The sequence below is a fragment of the Pieris brassicae genome, chromosome 4 (genome assembly GCF_905147105.1).
Source record: "Pieris brassicae chromosome 4, ilPieBrab1.1, whole genome shotgun sequence".
NCBI classification, from domain to species: Eukaryota; Metazoa; Arthropoda; class Insecta; order Lepidoptera; family Pieridae; genus Pieris; species Pieris brassicae.
Window position 1 is genome coordinate 22409325 of NC_059668.1, and position 20806 is coordinate 22430130.

The 20806-nt window shown below is 33.7% G+C and overlaps 3 protein-coding genes across 3 annotated transcripts; all 3 read left to right on the forward strand.

Annotated features, from left to right (window-relative positions):
* The first annotated feature begins 5642 nt into the window (after window positions 1-5642).
* On the forward strand, window positions 5643-6559 carry LOC123708157 (cuticle protein 7-like). The gene is made up of 4 exons (XM_045658696.1): window positions 5643-5671; window positions 5757-6002; window positions 6086-6252; window positions 6336-6559. Exons 1-4 carry the CDS (start codon window positions 5660-5662, stop codon window positions 6490-6492), a joined length of 582 nt encoding a protein of 193 aa, XP_045514652.1. The 5' UTR covers window positions 5643-5659; the 3' UTR covers window positions 6493-6559.
* Window positions 6560-13156: 6597 nt separating this feature from the next.
* Window positions 13157-15221, forward strand: LOC123708154. The gene is made up of 4 exons (XM_045658692.1): window positions 13157-13285; window positions 13678-13815; window positions 14035-14069; window positions 14529-15221. The coding sequence occupies exons 1-4, from the start codon at window positions 13166-13168 to the stop codon at window positions 14842-14844; spliced, it is 609 nt and encodes a 202-aa protein (XP_045514648.1). The 5' UTR covers window positions 13157-13165; the 3' UTR covers window positions 14845-15221.
* A 642-nt stretch (window positions 15222-15863) lies between these two features.
* On the forward strand, window positions 15864-18283 carry LOC123708142 (putative uncharacterized protein DDB_G0289263). The gene is made up of 4 exons (XM_045658680.1): window positions 15864-16042; window positions 16110-16244; window positions 16444-16484; window positions 16551-18283. Exons 1-4 carry the CDS (start codon window positions 16034-16036, stop codon window positions 18208-18210), a joined length of 1845 nt encoding a protein of 614 aa, XP_045514636.1. The 5' UTR covers window positions 15864-16033; the 3' UTR covers window positions 18211-18283.
* The last annotated feature ends 2523 nt before the right edge of the window (window positions 18284-20806 follow it).

A 20806-nucleotide genomic window follows, 5' to 3' on the forward strand; every position in this document is an offset into this window, starting at 1 on the left:
CCTACTACTAGTCAGGTTTATACGCAACATTACGGTAGCAAATTGAATAATGTATAATTGAAACAGTTTCATAAGTAAATTTTGCATAATTTTTTTATAATCTCCTTTCATATTCTTGAGGTCAATTTCTTGGCGTTTCTTGATAATTTGCATACATTACTATCAAATATGTTTTGAAAAACTCAACTATCAAAGTAATACTGGTTTTAGTATCACATATGTAGACTCAGCCCTGTGGAACAAGGAAGTACAGTATGAGTTTGTAAATAGGATACTAGCGCTTCCACTGCTTAGAGACGACATTGCAGCACTATCACGGACAGTGGCTGGAGCAGTACTAAGCTCTGAGAGTTATTTATTTTACTGCAGAGATGTCCATTGTTGTTTTTAAAGTAAAATTATCTAAGCTTAAATAAGAAATAGTGATCTTTATTAGCTATCCTGAGGTAATTTAGAAAAACCAGTCCTATTTTAACCATTGGTAACTTTTGTTTAAAACAGATGACTATCAAGCCTCTCTGCTAAAAGAAATCCAAGACTATTAATAATGTTAAGAACCAATTTCAAAGAACAATTTTCCTATAAACTTCACACATGTTAAGTGTATCGTGTAGTAATTGAGGGATAATTTAAGCTATAATATCGAATTATTTTGTTAATACGTAATTTAAGTTTGTATTTACATGAAATGTCCACACCGTAATGGCAGGTTAGAGAAATTGCGTGCAATGATTTCGCTATAACGCCTATGCCCTAGAGATAAATGTCTAATTAATGAACTGTGTAACAATTTGAAAATAGAATGGCAATGAAATACCTACATTATTGGTTAAATTTTATTTGGTACTGCACGATAAAAATAAAAATAAATAAATGGCGCTACAACCTTCTTAGATCTTCATGATCGTTTGTCTAATAGGCAAGTAGGTGATCACCCTCCTGTGGCTGACACACGCCGTCAACTTTTTGGGTGTAAGGCAAGCCGGTATCCTCACGATGTTTTCCATCACCTTTTGAGTGAATGTTAATGGTGTGTTAGGGCACCTAAAACGAAAGTCCATTCGTTCACAGCTGGGGATCGAACCTACGACGATAATTACAGTGATGAGCCTTAGAAAAGAGTATCGGCAGCTATGTGTAAATTGTAATTCTATACAAGCAATTTTAAAATAAGAGTGTGCCGTACCTATATTACGCAGAGTGGCATATTTAGCGCTGTGTTGGCTTAGTGGTAGAGCGTGAGGCCATCAACCCTGAGGGTCGTGTAGGTACCGATGGAAATTTCTTACCGTATATGCATAATTGGTACTCGCTCGTACTGTGACGAAACCGGCATACCTTAGAGTCAAAAGACTGTCCGTACATGCATTAAGGAAATAAATATAATCATAAAACAGATAAAAAGTCTAAGGCCAGGAATAGTTATAGCACTACAATTATATGCTACATTATAATTTCGGTACCATACAGATGTTTATATTTTGTATAGCTGATACGTTAATTCTTATGCCTTAATTTTCAACGCTTTTATATTAAATTTCAAGCTTTATTTACTTGTAATTAAATATACATAAAATATTTATATACGAGTGATCTTATTTATCGAAGCAAAGCTTAAGCTTCTTATGTTACTTACGTGGTTTTCACACATGAATGAATCTATTAAACTACCGGAATTTATACATAGACTAGATTGTAGTTAGATATTCATAGCTAAATAGTACTTATTTGTATGCAATGTAATCTAGTAGACGTTAATATAACCTTGTTCATGAATCAGTCCAATTTAATAAATTTCTTCTGTACAAACATTACCTGTCCACATCGTATCCCAAACTTTCGTACTATCTACTTACTGACATGAGATTTATCTCAAATTATCGTGATTTATGTGTCTTTTTATTTTTAATGTATCATCTTTTTAGTTTAGTTTGTTGTTTTTTGTTCCTGTTTAGTTTTGTCTTAATAACTGTGTATAACATGTATTTTTGCACTTCTTATGTAATTTAATACTTTTTTTCTTTACTCTCAGTGGTTGCCTGGAAGAGATCGCTCGAAAGCGATAAGGCCGCCAGTTGCGCTCCTTTTGATTTAATTATGTTCAATTTTTTTGTTTTATATTGTAATGCAACGAAGTGTTAATAAATAAATAAAACATCTGTGTAATTTACCTAACATACATATTACTAAAAATTATAAAACTCAAGATATAGCCAAAGATGGAATTCATAATACAATAAGGTTCAAATATTTACAAAAGGAAAAAATGTATAGAAATTATTAAATACCTTCAACTTAGTAATACCTCATTTGACTGCACTGTGTGAAGGTGTGAAAGTGTGGGTGTGTATGTTAGGTTTTCTTTTAATTATACCGTCGATACAATTTAACGTTTTTACTTTAGTTAAAAATGTAATAACGTAAGATTTTGTACAGTGGTACAGACATCGTCGTTTTTAAACTCTACAGTATATTGTGTATGCACAGAAAACCGAACGAATTGTATCGATAAACTATATATATGAATTTGAAAATTCCCTTGACATATAACTAGCACTTTTTGAAAGTTCATTTTTCAAATCGATTGTTGACATATACGAATACGAATACTATACCTTTATGTCTCCAAGTTATTTGAATTAAATGCTTGATTGGTACTCACTGTTGGGCCAGATAGATGACTCTGCAGGGGGCATGACAATATCTGCCGCTATCTTTAATAGGCCTTGACTAATACGAGCCAACAATGCACTTTTATTTTTATAAATTACTCAATTTACGATTATATCAAATCATGAACGTAATACGGACGTTGGGAAATCAAATACCTAGCTAACTACCTTTAATGATTACTACTGACAACCTCGTATATTCTCAAGCGCATTCATTATCTGCCGTAGAAAAAACAACTAGAATTTCAAGAAGGGGGAAGCCTGTTTTCCTTTTCCTTTTGGAGCTACACTCATCTAGAAGGACGCTGGTCCCCAGTCACCGCACTGCACCATTTGGTTTGACTTATAAAAACAGAAAATGAGTGGAACTCTGACCTCTCCCATCTATTCTTATCATTATCGCTACACAGTATAATATGGATTCATTTAAACGGACCTGTACTGGAGTGCCCAATAAGCCAAATCCCACTTAACATCAGGTGGGATTGTGGCCAAACGTCTGCCCAGTTCTGTCTAAAAAAAGAGTTAGACGATTACAGGACAATTTTAATATTCAACTGTAGGCAAAAAATATTTCTTAATATAGATTCTGTCTTTTGGGAAAAGGTGCCACAAATGAAACATAACACGACATTCTCTGATAGTGGCAAAACTTTTAATTAATAAGGTGTTGAAGAAGCCTTAATTATAATCGTTGTAAACAACACAATGAATTTTAAATATCCTTACATAAAAGTAACGGGTTTACGTTCGGGTTTCACACGATAGTGTTAATCCTGAGAAAGGTTTAGGTGTTTGATTCATTACTGCTATTTTTTTTTATAAAAAAGGGGACAAACGGGCAGGAGGCTCACCTGATGTTAAGTGATACCGCCGCCCATGGACACTCTATATGCCAGAGAGCTCGCGAGGGCGTTGCCGGCATTTTAAGAATTGTTATAAATTGACTGAAATATATTCTTGTTGATAAATCCCGAAATCTATCCAAAATATAAAAAACCACGCAAGAGGCTGTGGGTGAGCCAGTTTTCTAACAATCGTGTGAATTATAATTAATTTGCAATTTACACTATTTTACTAGTTTATTGGTTAAAGCTGAAGTATGCATAATATTTGAAGAAAATATTATTTGTTTCTCAAACTTAAGAGCGTGGTTAATTTTTTCATTATGAAATATGCGAAAATATCATTGTAGGCCGACTTTGATGGAGCGGTATTAGCAACCTTGAATATTTGACCTAGTGACGAATTTAATTGACAGCGTTATCCGCTATTTCAAACGTTATCTAGATACAGAAAAAGAATGTTAAGTAACGTTAACCTTATTTCCCTTTTTAAACACATAGAAAATATATTACGAATGGCGTTAAATTTCTTATTTGTAATTATCCCGTTGATTATAGTTGTCAAAATGACTATATAATTTGTTTACCTAAAGTTTAAGTGATTTTAAGCGGGCGGAGTAACTGGTTTTGGTATAAAGCAGTCTTAACCAACATGGGGCCCATTCCCCACAGGGGGGAATTTGATTGTTAAGGAATCGAAATCAGCTAGATACAACCGAACGTTGAGACTTGAGACTGAAGCTAAACAAATTGAAACCCAAAATAAAATATCTGTGCAGCAAGCATTAAGCGCAAGGACTAATATAGAAAATCATTAAAAATTATCTGGTATCTAGTTTTATATTCTTTTGAAAATTCACATATTGATTCGTTAACAATTTCCTATGATTTTAATTTTTTATGTGAACAAAAATACACGTCGAAGTAATAAGCCACTCTTTTGGTTTTAATAAAAAAAGATTAATACATAGACGGAGATATAACAATTATTACTAAAAAAACACATCAATAGACACATATAAAATAACAATAATCAAAAATATCAACAATAAAAAAAATAAAAAAATAGAGAGGTAACAATTTTCTTAAAGAAAAAACTTTAATTGTGTAGGTCGTGTGTGCTGTGGTTGTAATTGGCCCTGGCTCAGCATTATGCTGAGGAGCAGAGTTGTTCCACAGCGCTGGTCGCAAAAAACTCTAGATAACATGAAATGTTATGTTATATGGGTATGTTAATTAGAACTAACTAATGACTATAACTTAGATATGATATTAATAAAAAATGTTTTGGTTGTGACTCGAGGTGGTTAGATAAAGTGTAATTGATACCGATATTTGCGCCACGTCAATAAAAGATAACTACGCCCCCGTTTATGGAAATTAATAATTGCGGTTACGAAAAACAAGTAAATGACACTAAAATTAATCTTGAGCATTTCACTTACATCATTCAAGTACTTGAGATAAAAGATAACTTGAATTAATAAAAGTGTAATAAAATATTTTACATGGGCATGCTTGAGAAACCTCAAAATGAGTAATGTAGTTTTATTTAGGAAATTTTACATTTACTTACGGAATAACTTTTAATATAGAAATGTATGTTTCAACGTATAACTAAGTTTTTACGTAATATACGTTGAATAAATGAATGAAGCCTTTAATTCAAACAACCAAGTTCTTACACCTATCAACTAATCTTATGAATTTACACATTTTGATATTAATATTACAATAAATCTACTCAATCTTTCTCGGTGTTGGCTGGTATCCGACAGGTTTTTCTTTTCTTTCTCCCTTCTAAATGCGGGCCTGCTGCTGCCTAAAATATTCTTAGTCCATTTACCTGTACTGTCAATAGATTAAAAATAATTGACTTCCATAAGTTTAAATAGAAAATCCGTATCATAAATCAACATTTAAATTCCACCACACATAGCTGCGGGCGCAAGTGACAACAGTGAGGAAGGAGGCTTATTATCGAAGGCGCAAAATGACCTCGCAGCGCTATGTCAAAGTTACGGAACTTACTGACCGCATACCCCACCACTGCAGGGCTGTCCAGTAAGTTTTGGATTTCATATAAAAGTCCAGGCGAGCACGATAATAGTATCAGTCATCTACTCTGATTTACACTGCAAAATGTTTACCAAAGTAAGTAATGTTACCAACAGAACATAAAATAATATATAAAATTAATTGAACTAAATTAATGGCAATTAATTGTTGTTCTTTTCAGATCGTCGCCCTTAGCGCCTTATTGGCTGCTGCCAACGCTGGCTTCCTGCCAGTACACCACGCCTCGGCTGTGTCGTCGCAAAGCATCGTGCGTCATGACACTCCTGTCCATGGCTACTACTCCGCCCCCATCCACCATGCTCCCTTAGTCCACGCTGCCCCCCTCGTCCATGCCGCCCCAATCCACGCTGCCCCCATTGTTCATGCTGCCCCCATCGTCCATGCTGCCCCCGTGCACGCTGAATACGTAAGTTAAATGCTTTATTTATAATTCTCAAACATTCAAGTAAAATATAAACAACTTTGAGTCACCAATAAATTTTCTTCTAGTCTCACCCAAAATACGACTTCTCCTACTCCGTGGCTGACCCCCACACCGGTGACCACAAATCCCAACACGAGAGCCGCGACGGTGGTGCAGTCCACGGCAGCTACTCTCTGGTTGAAGCTGACGGTTCCGTCCGTAAGGTTGACTACACCGCTGATGACCACCACGGGTGAGATTCACTTTGTATTAAAGAAGGCAAATCTCTAAGTCTGAGATTAAAGAACAACTTCTAACCGACTGAATTGCTTACAGTTTCAACGCCGTAGTCCACAAAACCGCTGGCCACCACCCAGCCCCAGTTGTTCACGCTGCACCCATCGTCCACGCAGCCCCCATCGTACACGCTGCCCCCATCGTACACGCTGCCCCCATCGCATACGCTCATGGGCATCACGGTCTCCACTACTAAACGACTAGGCTATATTGATGTGCTCGTGTTGAATGTATGATGGTTGTGATATTTAAGTGTAAAAAATGTGTATAATTGTTACTCACTACTGTAAATAAACATACTTTGCTGATCAGTATTTTATCGTTTTCTTACGAAAAGACAATACATCCCTTAGGTCTTGGCCTCAGATTCCCATATCTGTAGTTATTTATATTTCTAAATGGGCAACTTGGTGATCTACTTTCTGTGCCTGTGACGCATGCTTTTGTTTTGAGTTTGAAGCATTTCTCACGATGTCCTCATTCACCGAGCGAACGAGTGTTTAATATACTCATTTAAATAATAATATATATGAGATTTTAAATTCCTATGTTTTCACTATATTTGTAACACATTAACAAAATGAATAAGCGTATTGCCCTTGTAATGTTGCGTTTGTGGCCCGAAACATAATAATAATACTTATTATTATATATTAGACACGCATACTAGCGTGTGCGGACTTCTATTCAGCGGTACAATTAACACTCAACATGCGCTTGCGCAATTCTTTTAACATTCTAATTAAATACTAATTTACTATCATATTAATTCAATTCTACTATGAATGCTTTTTATTATAAAGGTTTTTATGATTATATCAATGATTTATTTATTCGTATAATAAAACCATAGTTATTTGCTTACGACATTAATGTGACAGTAATTCCTATATAGAGGCCAATTTGAACGCAATCATGTCGAAGTATGTGTCGCGGTGTTTGTAGACACCATTATGTACAAAATTGTTAAGAAACAAATTGCTGTGAATTGTCTACCATCATTTAGGTGTGAATCTTACTGATTGAAACCTAGAAAATCCTTACCACGCACTATAATATTCCAGGAATCGAAGAGCTCTTCATTTTAAATGAGAACACACAAACCAGAGACTGATAAGCTTCCGAAACGTGTAATTAGTGCACCCTATTTAAATTCATTTAAATTAGGTTGGATTATTTCTCCAAATCCTCAAGCGCGAATCAGATACAACTGTGTTTATCTATACAATAATAATATCTATCAGTAGTTTCTTCTTCTCACCTTCATTACTAAATTTTGATCTTTGTTTGCCAGTAATAGTCTACTTAGTTTAGTAAGCAATTTTGCTGTTTGACAAACTTAATGGACAAATTATATTCTCATAACCCAACTGTACTGTAACTTTGAAATAAATGATTCCAAATAATGTCTTGTGTTCGCAGCTATAGAAAAAAAGGCATCTGCTATTGTATAACCTATTAAAATTATAGGAGACACATAAACCATGAATTAGGTTAAAGTTAACTCAAAAAGTTAACTTAAAAAGTTATCTTAATGACCAATTAATTTTTATCACTTGTTTGTCTACTTCCATTGTATAAGATAACATTTCACAATTTACTATTGTAACGATTTTACAATTCATATAGTTCTCACAAGCTTAGGAGTATTAACTGTATGTCAAAATCTTGTTTTTTTTTTGTCATTACTATGCACGAACTACTGCTACAATTGTCCTAAGAAATTGAAAATCGTTGAAACTTCTTAATTATTGTAGTACATGGTCAGGACTTAATTAGACGAATGAAATGAAACCATTGTTCTGTAACTTAAGAAACAAATGTATGAAAATCATTTATATTAAATATTTTAATAGTCTGACTTAAAACGGGGAAATGGGCAGGAGGTGATCAAGTGATACAGCCAACCATGGACACTCTTAGTGGCAGAGAACTCCCGATTGAAATGCCGGTAGTAAGAATTACGCTCTTTTCTTGAAAGACCCTATGTCGAATTGGTTCGGAAATACTTTAGTGGGCAGCTGGTTCCACATATGTATGTTTGACTATTTTAGGGTGAAAATCTATGTATTATTTGTATACACTTTTCGTTTCCACATAGATGTATGCTTACTAGAAAGACAATTGAATTGTAGGTGGTGCTATAGTATAGGTGTGAAAATACCATAAAAAAAAATTCATTAATGTAACGTATTACGATAGGAGTAGGTAAAGTCTGAGAAACTAATCAATAGAGTTTTGCTCTGATATTTCCCACAATTAAAACTTCTATATAAGCGTCTAAACATAGCTAATACAGTCACTCATATCCGCGATCTAACGAAGGAATTGGAAATAGATAATAATTTGCAATAATGTTTAGGGTAAGTCTTGTAGATTTTTATTTCGATTTCAATTAAGATTAATACCAGGTGTAATTCGTTGCTGTGCTGTGGCTGTGTATTAATGTATTTTTCAGTTATTATGTGCATTCGCACTGCTATCAGTGTGCCAAGCAATATTTCCATTGCACCATCATCACCACCATATTCCCACCGCGGTATCCCACCAACATATAGAGAAACACGACGGACCTCATCACCCAATCGCAATTCATCACCCGGTGCCGATTCATCATCATGTACCTTTAGAACACCATCATGTCCCAATTCACCATGTGCCGCATATTCCACATGTGCCCATTCATCATGATCATTACGTAAGTACAAACAATACATGTTTCTTTTTATAAGAGAAAACGGTTTCTTTAAGGTGATCTTAATGTGATAATTTTATAACTGTTAAAAACTTCATAACTTCCAATCATGAAACTGAACCTTGTAAAATGCAACAGTTTTAACAAGTGACAAGCATAAAAGATCGAAGCTTCTTAAAATGGCATAACTTAAAAAATATATAATAATATGTAAAAGGTATATTATAAAACATATGCTATATTCGAGTACTATAAAATAGGTTACATTATGCTTATGTTATTATTGCATTTAATTTCACGACCTTCGACGGAGTAAGGACCTCCGCCAAATTCCTCTTGTCTCTTATCTCCGCAACTATTTTCCCGCTATCTGTTTTATATCATCTTCTCCGGTTTCTGGTGGACGTCCTTCCCTTTTAATTCTATTCCAAGTAATGATCTTTTTGACACATCAATCAATAATGCAGACAATTTGACCGGCCAATTTCTACTTTAACTTTTTGAGCGTAACACGTCTGTTATTTGTAAGGCTTCATAATACATTCTGTTTCACTTATTACTTGTTGTAAATTATTTTGTATATGGTACCTCTGTCACGTAATTACAAAAAATTGATTTCAATGAATGACAGATTTCACACGTTGATGTGACGATGTAATGACAATTAAAACTTATTTAATAAGTGATCTAATAAATTATGTAAACACATTACGTGCTACAGTCTAGTAAGTAAAAGTCATCCATCCTAAAATGTATATTCTTTTGAAAAGTGTTTTTACCAAAAGCTTTTATATGGTCAACGTTCAAGTCGATAATACCTGAAATTGGTTTATAGTAATTAGAGATGTAATTTAAACAGGCGTTCCCTGAATATAACTTCGCGTATTCCGTCCATGACCATCACACCGGAGACGTGAAATCTCAGCACGAGTTTCGACATGGGGACGTAGTCCAAGGAGGGTACGAGCTTATTGAGCCTGATGGCAGGACCAGAAAAGTGGAATACAAGGCTGATGACCATACTGGGTAATAATTTCGTCCGAATGTGAAATACCGCCTCTATGGTTTAGTTAGTCATGCATAGAAATATAGTATAGTGTATATCCCAGTATAAGCTGTGTGCGCCGTGTCTGGTTGGTAGATTCAAACAGCTGATAACTAATCTATATTTATTAATGAAAACGTCTCCACAATATTTACGTGGGGAATTATATGCATGGCAACTTAAATAAATTACTTACTTTCTTCCACTTACATAAACTCTTGTTAAATAGGCTTCTCCTGGGTAGGCTGTGGCTCTCTTAACATCAGGTACAGCCAAACATCTGCTCAGTTCTGTATTAAAAAAAACCTCTTAAACTACTTTCAATAACACAATTCTTTTAATATAAAACTTTATTAGATTTGATAATGGTTGATATCTCTTTATATATAAAATTCTTGTTTCACAAACTTCGTTCCCAAACTCCACCGAAACTTATGAATTTTTATGCATATTCAGTAAGTCTGAGAATCTTTCAACCCCCTAAGTGATAACCAAATTTTTTTTATATATTTTAGACATACAACCCTTAATTGTCACCCCACTACGATCAACCCCCATTTTTTAGTATAGTAGATAGGTTATTTTTATTGAACTAAAAAAATGTTTCCGGAAATAATATAGATGGCAAAACCGGGTCAGCTAGTATTTTATATAATTATTCCATCATTTTGTCGCAAGAGAAGTTTTTAATGTTTTGCGTTTCTGCTCAATAGACTTGTCACTTTCCTTTGAATTTGCCTCTCTAGTTTCAAATAGCCTCGAATAATACTAGAATATTTTCAATGCATAGTGATTTGGTTGAGAAATCAGTACTTGGTAACAAATAAACAAATGAGCCTTGTCGTCAGCATGTTCCACTAACGAGCCGTGTCGAATGTGTAATAAAATATTTCTTTACTAAACGCAATAAATAGGGTTTAAGATAACATTGATGTACAATTTATTGGTACATTTTGTGATGGAAACCGTGAAATTAGTACTTTATTAGTTATATAAAAAGCTAATAACATGCTTTGCATGTTATGCAAAATAATAACTTAACATGCAACGGGCAGGAGCCACACCTGCTCCTGCCAATAAAAGCAAACATTTCTTATAGACCTAAGATAAAATAAAAAATAAATCAGTGGCACTACATCTTTTTAGGTCGAGGCCTCAGATTTCTGTATCTGTTTCATGTTGTTTACTTGTTCCTCACGATGTTTTCTTCACCGTCTGAGCGAATGTTAAATTCGCACATAGAATGAAGGTCTATTGCTGCATAGCCGGGGATAAAACCTCACCCCAGAGGCGACAGTCGCACGCTGAAGCCACTTGGCCAACACTGTTTATAAAATATATTTTGAAGAAACATTTTGTATCGATTTATATAGATACACAAATCATTCATCGATTGGTTAAAAAAGCAATTCAAATATGCATATTTGAATACCAGAAGTACTTAATAATAAACCAATATCAAGTCAATATTGCGACAAGAAGTCATTTTTGTCGTAACTCAAGACCCTTAATAACCTTAGAATTTGTATTACACGTCTAAGACTTAGTATATTTTAAACCTAACTTATAAATACTAATAATGTATGTAAAAAATAATTTTACAGGTTTAACGCAATAGTGCATCACTCGTCACCTCATCACCATTTCCACTTACAGCAACATCACATTTAAAGCCACGAAAAATCTACGTAAATTAAGTTTTATTATTTATCAAATGACGTAATAAATGTTAGCGCTAATATTCTTTGACCTTTAATTTCATAATATTATATGTAACCCTGTATAATTATAAGATAATATTGCGATTTGTGATACGAAGGATGTATTGAAAAGTACACTCCCAGATACAAATATCTCAGTGAATCTCAATTTGTTTTTACACCTATACACATAATACATAATACGTAGTTTGAAAGTGGTTGACGAAATCAGGTTTTGTAGTTACAAGGAGCAGTCCCCGGAGTGTAATTTTGAGAAGACTGAAAGGCAGGCTACCTAACGGCTTGGTCAAGAGATTGGATCCGCTTAGCTCCCCTCTCAGTACCATCCAAGGCCCAGATGACATTAGCAGAACCGACCCAATGATGACAACACACACGAACGGACTTGAGAACATTCTCAATATTATGAGAATAAAGAGTTTGGGAGAAACATATTTGATCGGTCCAGTAGTTTTTAAGTTTATTTTTTACAACCCTTTCCTAATTGTAACATTATTTTTAAATTATTGTTATTATTAAGCCTTTATTTGCTGCCACTCAGTATAGTATATAAACATTAGTTTTAGGTACATAATCTAACTTAATCTAATACTTCAGAGGTTCAGGTTTTGATGAACATTGTGTCCTGTGTTTGTGTGTCCATTGTCGATATACCACAACGATTTAAATTCACCTGTCCACTGAAGTATATCCAAACCATTGCGACTTAGGGTCCTTCCAGAAAAGAGCGTACCAATTCGGTAAATGCTGGCAACTCACTTGCGAGCCGTCTGACGATATGAGTGTCTATGCATCAACATCAGGTGAGCCTTCCGTCCGTTTGCCTCCTATTACATAAAAAAATATTTAGTTTAACTATGTTATATACAGTACTATATCTCAGCATAAAAATATTTAGTTAATACCAAAGATTTTAGAAAAACAATCGTTTATCCGTACATTTTGACTAAGATTCAATATCAAGGCTTGAAGAGCTCTAAGTCTCTAATCTAAAGATTTGACAAACAGAAAACCTTAAGGTTGTATCATTTATATTGTATATACTGGCAAGAGGAACTGAATAGTGGAGCAAATAAGTACGGAACTGGTGTCCAAGGTAGAATAAACGAAAAAGTGCATGACAACTTAGAAGGTGGATGGACCAAGTTACAAAAAAAACAGCAGGTGAAAGATGGCAGAGAGTGGCACAGCGCCGAGAGGGATGGCAGGATTTGGGGGAGGCCTTTGACAAAAAAGGGCACATATATACCTAAACTATGATTGAAATATAAATATGTTTAAATGTAAAAGTATCTGAATAAAAAGCTGACAATTATTAAAAACAGGTTCGTAACATTTAAAATTATGAATAGAATTTATGAATTATTCGTATGTTTATAGTTAATAGGCTAATGTTAAATCAGAATGCATGTTGCATACATGCATAAATAACCGAACACGCACAAAAAATAATGTTGAAACTACTATATTAAATGGACACTATACGCGATTCAATATAGAATTATACAGTTCTTCAACAATGATTGTGGTAAGTTTTTAATTAAATTAAATTTGTTCTCTACCTTCAATAGTATGTGCAGCGTGATGGTCAACCCAGGGATTACCGGTCCTACACAAATGAATATTTTGTTTTTAACGCTTGGCTGAACATGAAGTACAATTGTGTGGCATATCTTAGACCTAACATCAACGACCTGAACAAAATTTTTAAAAAAAGATCCCCGCAGAGATGGGGTGCTGCTGAATGATTATTGTTATATCGATACATTTCGTTGTGTTGTTATTCAATAGTACGCCTGTTTGTATTAAAGACGTCTGTATTTTAATAAACTGTGCATATTATTAAATATATATATATATTAATGACAAATGGCAGTGGTGAATTGTGTTTAAATAAAGCTATGTATCGTTGTGTTTTAGTTATTGCTAATTGCTAGCGTAGCCACAATAACTGCGGCTACAAATGAAGAGGCAACTTCTCATACTCATATCAACCCGGAATATCTGAAACCTCGTGAAGAATACTACAAACCTATTCTTTATCATCCCATAAGAGAAGTAAGTTTCAATTTGCTTTTCATCATCTTGACAAACTACTGTTATTCCAATTAAAGTCCCGGACTAGAGTTTAAAGTCCTTTTTAAAAGATCTTGTAAATTCTTCACATTTTATAACTGCTTTAGTGTATAATATACACTAATACATTGTTTAAGTTAAATTTATAAGTGTAAAATTTATATAGCTATAGATTATAATGTAGAGAACATTACTTTTCAGCATGAAAGTGGAAGATACCACAACAACTACTTTGGGTAAGTAGGATGCATCTCCTATGTCTTACTGATCGGCTTGATTCTCTCTTTTTACACAGAGACATTGTGTCTCTGCATTTTCCATAAAGTGTACTAAGGTGAGTGTTCTGAAGAATTATTTGGGTTGATTCCTCCTGCCTCGTTACAACACTGTACGAGCCGTACAATTTCAAAATTTAATCAACAGCACCTTGATGGCTGGAAGTCTTCCACAGTCCATTTTAAAAGGCATTTTCTTTTGTGAACTAGCGAACTGTGGAATCGACACCCACTACAAATAGGTGTATATGGGCTGCGACGAAAAGATTGATAATTATTAATATGCCTGCTAAAATTTCTGAGCAAAAATCTTAGTCTATGATTTTTGCTATTATATTACTGCAGTCTATAATTATTTATATATCATAAATTTTTACTTTACTTTACCTAAATAGTAAAAATGTTATATATTTATTTCAGACACTATGCTGGCGATTACAACGGTCACTATAGAAACAACAAAGGATATCCGTACAGCCCCTATTTAGAACGTGAAATTAATACCGAACAAATCTATGGAAATCCTATTCTTGGGCACAAGGAGCCTTATTATATTCCCCATAACCCATCACATTATATACCCAATCATAAATATGGATATATCAAGGCGAAAGGGTCATATCACAACGTCAGTCCCTTTGTAGAACGCAAGGTGGACAGTTATCCTTATAATCTAGGCTACGGGAATGATGGGCTCTATTACTCACATAGCCGTGCCAGATATCCAATACACTAATTATGAAGATAGATTTCATTTAATCTATAAGTTCATAATACATAATTTGATGTAGTGTTTTTGATTGTATTTTATATCGATAAAGATAATGACCATGATTATTTTATACCAGTTCTTTAATCTTGTACATACCATACATTGATTGATATAATACGATTTATATGGTATACCACATAGATGTATGAAAAGAGATCGCTTAGTACATAAGACTGTCCGTTGCATCAAGCTTTTTCATTTTTGTTAATATCATTTTATGGCACTTATAAATAAAATAATGAATGTTATTATTGATCTGTATGTACGAAAAATCTTCGTTTAAGTAGTAAATCTACTATTATACTATATTATATCTACTATTATACTATATTATATCTATCTATAATGTTTTATTAAGTATGTCTATAAAGCTTTTTGAGTAGAGATCATATTCCTAAGGTCATAGGTTCAATCCCCGGCTGTGCACCAATAAACATTCTTCTAAGTGAACATTAACAATTCAGTCAAATGGTGCAGGAAAACATCGTGAGGAAACCGGCTTGCCTTAGACCCAAAAAGTCGACGGCGTGTGTCAGGCACAGGAGGCTGGTCATCTACGTTTCTATAACATTGACAAATAATCATGAAACAAATACAGAAATCTGATGAATAGACCTAAACAGGTGTATTGCCATTGTTTTATTAAATATAGTTTTAAGTATGATGAGAAATAGCGTGCAAAAAGAATTGAAGGACTGTTATAATTGGCTGTTGCCTAAAACATACATTAATTATCGTTCTTAACCAATTTTCTTTATTATGCTGAATTATAAAGTATAAACATTAATTACTGATTACTAAACTATCCATTAATAATTCATAGCACAATGCATGACTAGTTTTATACACCCTACTTCAATCATCTTTACGTTTTAACACATAAAAAATTGGTAATAAAAGATGATATTTTCTAAAATGTTAATTCGTCGCAAAAGTTCATATTTTTAATAAGTAATTACATACAACTTACAAGTACTTGCTTGATTTTAAATAATTTCCATTCATTTAAAATATGTGTTCATTTACACATAATTAAAACTGTAAAAACAACGCGGGTAAAAAAATATGTTAAACGTAGCGATTTGTTAGTTATATCGTTGCGTGCAAATTATTCTCATTTTAATATTTGTTTAGATGTGAAGCAAACATTATCATGATTGAAGTACGTATTATTTTTATTTAAATAAGTGTAAAAGTTTATCATACGCTAATCTATATTTACATTTTAGGTTTTTATATTTGGTGTTTTAGCTTTAAGCAGTGTTTCTAGTGAAAAAGTTATCGAAACATTTGAAAATGAAGAGACTGACCTCCTCAAACAAGGGTCTAATTATTTATTTACGCCACAGCGTATATACTTTAAGGTAATTTAATTGTTTTTGTCTGTCGTGGGATATTTTTATTGACTAATTCTGTGATTTTGTTAGCGGAGTTTTTTCAGTATTGCATTTTCATCTGCTTTACTTATAAGGAGTTACAATTAATGGACTTCGACAGTAATTGAATGCAAAAAACATTGTTTTATATCTACCATCAAATTGACATCCACTTTCTCTATTTCAGGGTCATAATTCATTGAACGATGGCCACGAGTACAATATTTTGTACGTATAGTCTTATCATCACTATTTATAGTCTCTTATTTTTTTTAATTCTTTATAATTTTTCAGAAACCAAAATCCTATTATTCCTTTGGAGCAACAAAATATTGATCGTGTGGTGAAATATGACAGCTATGCCCAGCATAGCAATAGTCATGGCTATGAAAATTTAGGCCCGAACAAAAATGAGTACCTACCTTATAGCCATCCCGATGGTCCATTGGCTCATACACAGATTATCAGTGATAACATACACGGGCTAGAAGTAACGAAAAAAATACCATCAATGAATCTAGACCAACCGTATTATAGAATCCCACCGAAAAATTCAATTCAATACTATAATCATGTTCTAAATGGTCATGAACGTCCAAAAACCTACGAGGAACTAGCACTGAAGAACTTGTGTGTAGATTGTAGCCACTATCATGGCAATGAGTATTCTCATAATCCGACTCTGTACCAACATGAAAAATCTGCCTTAAACGAGCAATTGACAAAAGATATTTACAATCCATATTTAATACATAATTCTGAAAATAACCACGGATACCCACATGAATCGTACACAGATGCAGAGTCAGAAAAGAAGCGACTTTTAGATAAAGTTAACTACATTTATTACCATGGTAAAGACATTCAATATACCAAACCTTCACAAAAAAATACAAATCATTACTATGACAAACCTGAACCAAATCATGAAAACTACTATGGTAATAAGAATGATGCATCTGATCGATACACACCTAATGTTGAAGCATTAGTTTATCCACGTAGCAAATATGAATACGAAAACATTAATACCACCAATAATGATACTAAAACCAATCAAAATATTTACTTTAACCCATATTTTGACTTTGCACCTGATGCTAAAACAGTTAATCGCGACCACAACTCATATTCTGGGGACCTGACAGCTACAGTGTTGAAAAATTTACTTTATTCTAAAAACAAATATCCCAGCTCATATTTTAATGCACATACGAATGATTTGTATAATTCAGAACCTAAACACTTTTACAATAACTACACACATGAAAACTATGCTCCTCATAATTACAGACAAATGAATAATGAAGTTGAAGACATCATTAGAATGCAATATCCGAAGAATAATTATAACCAATATAATGTACATTCCAATAGTTTATATCATAATGGATACAAAAATGCCTATCATGGTGCCAATGTAAATAATACACCTAATAGACACTTTAAAGATATAGTTGAAGAAGTGAACAGAATATTGTCTTCACGTAAGAAACATGTCCCCTACATAAATGCTTATTATAAAGACAACCACGAACACATAACGGATGTACATGAATTGGGTCCAAAGAAACATCTAGAGCCGTATGTAAACGATTACGCCGGTGAACGCTTTATCGATCCTAAAAACATTAACAACGCCTACGGGCAACTTGATATGCATCAACACTACAAACATTTTAAGGATGTCGTTGAAGAGGCTAAAAAACTACTAGAACCTAAAAACAAATATGACGCTTATGCAAACGTCCACGTTTCTGATTTCGATCACTCTAGACCTCGTGAAAGACACTATGGAAAACTCACACATCCATTCGATAGAACAAGTGTTGGTGTTTTACATCCTTACAAAGTTAGGCCAAACCATTACATTTTACCAGAGTACAGACGCTACCAATCACAATATAATAATCCCCCAAGGAATTTTAATCATCATGGAAACTTAGCATACTGAAGTCGTTCTTTGCCGTATCGTATTGCGTAGTCGTATTGAGGAAATTGTAATCTTAAAATAAATAATAAGTCATTTAATAAAGCTTTTTTATTTTAAAAGACCAAAGAATGTGAATTAAAAATGATATGTGTAAAAAATACTTATTTTATTTGTAACCAACGAAATCATAATAGCTATCCTCCATCCGTTTGGATAATTCAACCATTGATCTGAATAAGCCAAATCTGTATCCTACAATCGTAAAGGTTCAAAATTATGCGCTCAGACATCATCTTCATTTAACTCTTGTTCGAATATAGACATACATCCTGTATTCGAATGAGAATTATCGTCAAGAACAGGTTTCTTACATCGGCTATCTGTGGAGCGTCAATGTTTCAATTGGTTTGTGACGTTTTACATGCAATTTTAATGGTTTCATGGTTATGAAGTGTGTATGTCGCAGTAAAGTAGTTAAATTAGAAAGTTAATTGAATATCTAGACAGTTAATTAAAAATCGATATTCAATTAGGTCGCTAAAGTTCTGTCAGACAAGTGAGTGAACGAAACTTTTAACGAATTTCCTAAACGTTGCTAGGCAACAAAATTAACCTAACCGAACCATTTCCAATAAAGCAATATACAGAATCTTCAAGCTCTGAGTTCTTCGCGATCACACCACAATAAAAAATGAAATAATCATGGCGGAGTCTTGTTATACATTGTTAATCAATACGCTGGCTTTCGGTTAGACAGATAGTTAAACGTTTTCGACGCTGCTTTATTTAGAACTAAATTCTGGACAAATTACTTAATTGAATATCGACATTTAATTAACTGTTTATATTTATAAATTTTAGTGTATATGTCAATGGCCTTAGTACATAAGTTAATTATTGAAATATGTTCGACGTCCTGGTGGGCAGAAAAACTGTGTCGAATTTGTGTTTCCACCACAGCAACTTCTTTTCTATTTAAGATGATTTATACAATAAATAAATAATTCACGGACATACTAATTACTTAAGTAAGGCCTCATACTTAAGAGTCAATTGAAGAGCAACATAATAAAGTACATTTTTACGAGTAATTATTTATAAAGATTAAAAAAAATCATTCTTAGATACCATAATAGGTGAATATTTAATTATTACCCTTGTTTAAACATCTTGTCCATCGTAGCGAAGCCTTAAAATTAGAACTAGACAAAGAGTTACCAACTTCAGGCACCACTAAGGATATATATTCCCGAGTTCCTCACATATTGTTCCCGGAACCTTCACAATCCAAGTACTTATCGCAAAACAATACAAAACTGCACCAGAATGTGAGATATTGGTTACAGGGTTTGTTGAGCACTCTGAATATAAGCTGTTTTAAATTTAAGTACTGGATTGAAGCTATGTATAATTATTTTTAAAAAATCCGACGTTTCGCGTGCTTTTCAGCGTGCGTGGTCACGGTGACAAGTATATAACTTAAGCATACTATGTGCTGTCTATAATAAAAATGTCTATTGTTTGTTCTGACCTAAGATGACACCTTAAATCTTCGTTGAGTAGTGTCGGAGGTCTCATGGCAACAAAGGAGTGAAGCCCCAAATTATTTTCCAAATATTTTTTTTTTCAGTCAAGTTTTCAGAGAGTCAATCAATAACTTATTGTGTAACAAAATAGATTCTTTGGTATTTAACAAACGTATAAAAATACATCAATAGAAAAGTTGTTTACTAATATTTACTAGTCGTAATTGAAAACATTTTTTGTTCGAAAAGTCTATTGTTGGGGGCTGCTCTTTTCTAGGAATTGGGAAGAAACTGGAATGACAGACTTGACAATTAACGGCGTGTGTTATGCACAAACGGCTGATCACCTATTTGCTAATCTTCTAAGAAAGCTACGACTAAAACAAGAATGTTTTATTGTCAATTTGTTTGATTATTCAACAATATACTTTAAAGTATAGTATCACTATAATCCATATTAAGACGGTTACAAGTAAACAATATCTTGAGATTTTTGGGCATGTAACACGCAGATGCAGAAAGTGTAAAAACCTCACTCACCGTGACTGGCAGAGTGGATGGCATCAGACCTCGAAACGAATCCCCTACTCAATGTACCGATCAAGTAAAGGCCCTTACGGGTATTAACATCACCAAGTAGCAGAGGCTTGCCGAAACCGCAGAGAGTGGAGGAAGTTGTGTGGTGCAACTTACATGACCTTTAGAAATGAAGAGTGCGACTGAAAAAGAAGCATCACTAAACATTTTTTAAATAATTATAAAGTCGTGGTGTTTCTGGCAAAGAGTTTGGTAATATCATTCCACAACTGAGCGTTTTTAAGGCAGGTTTTGCCGCGCACCACCACTATGTGGAACCAGCTACCCATTATAGTATTTCCGAACCAATTCTACTCAGGGTCCTTCAAGATAAGAGCGTTCCAATGCATGCTGCTCTGGCATTGAGTGTCCATGGGCGGCGATATCACTTAACATCAGACAAGCCTTCTGTATCCCTATGAATTAGAATAACGTAGTCATTGAAATAAGTAATTTTTCAGTTTACGACACGTCTGTCTGAAACGGCAATCACAATTATTACAATCATTTAATAC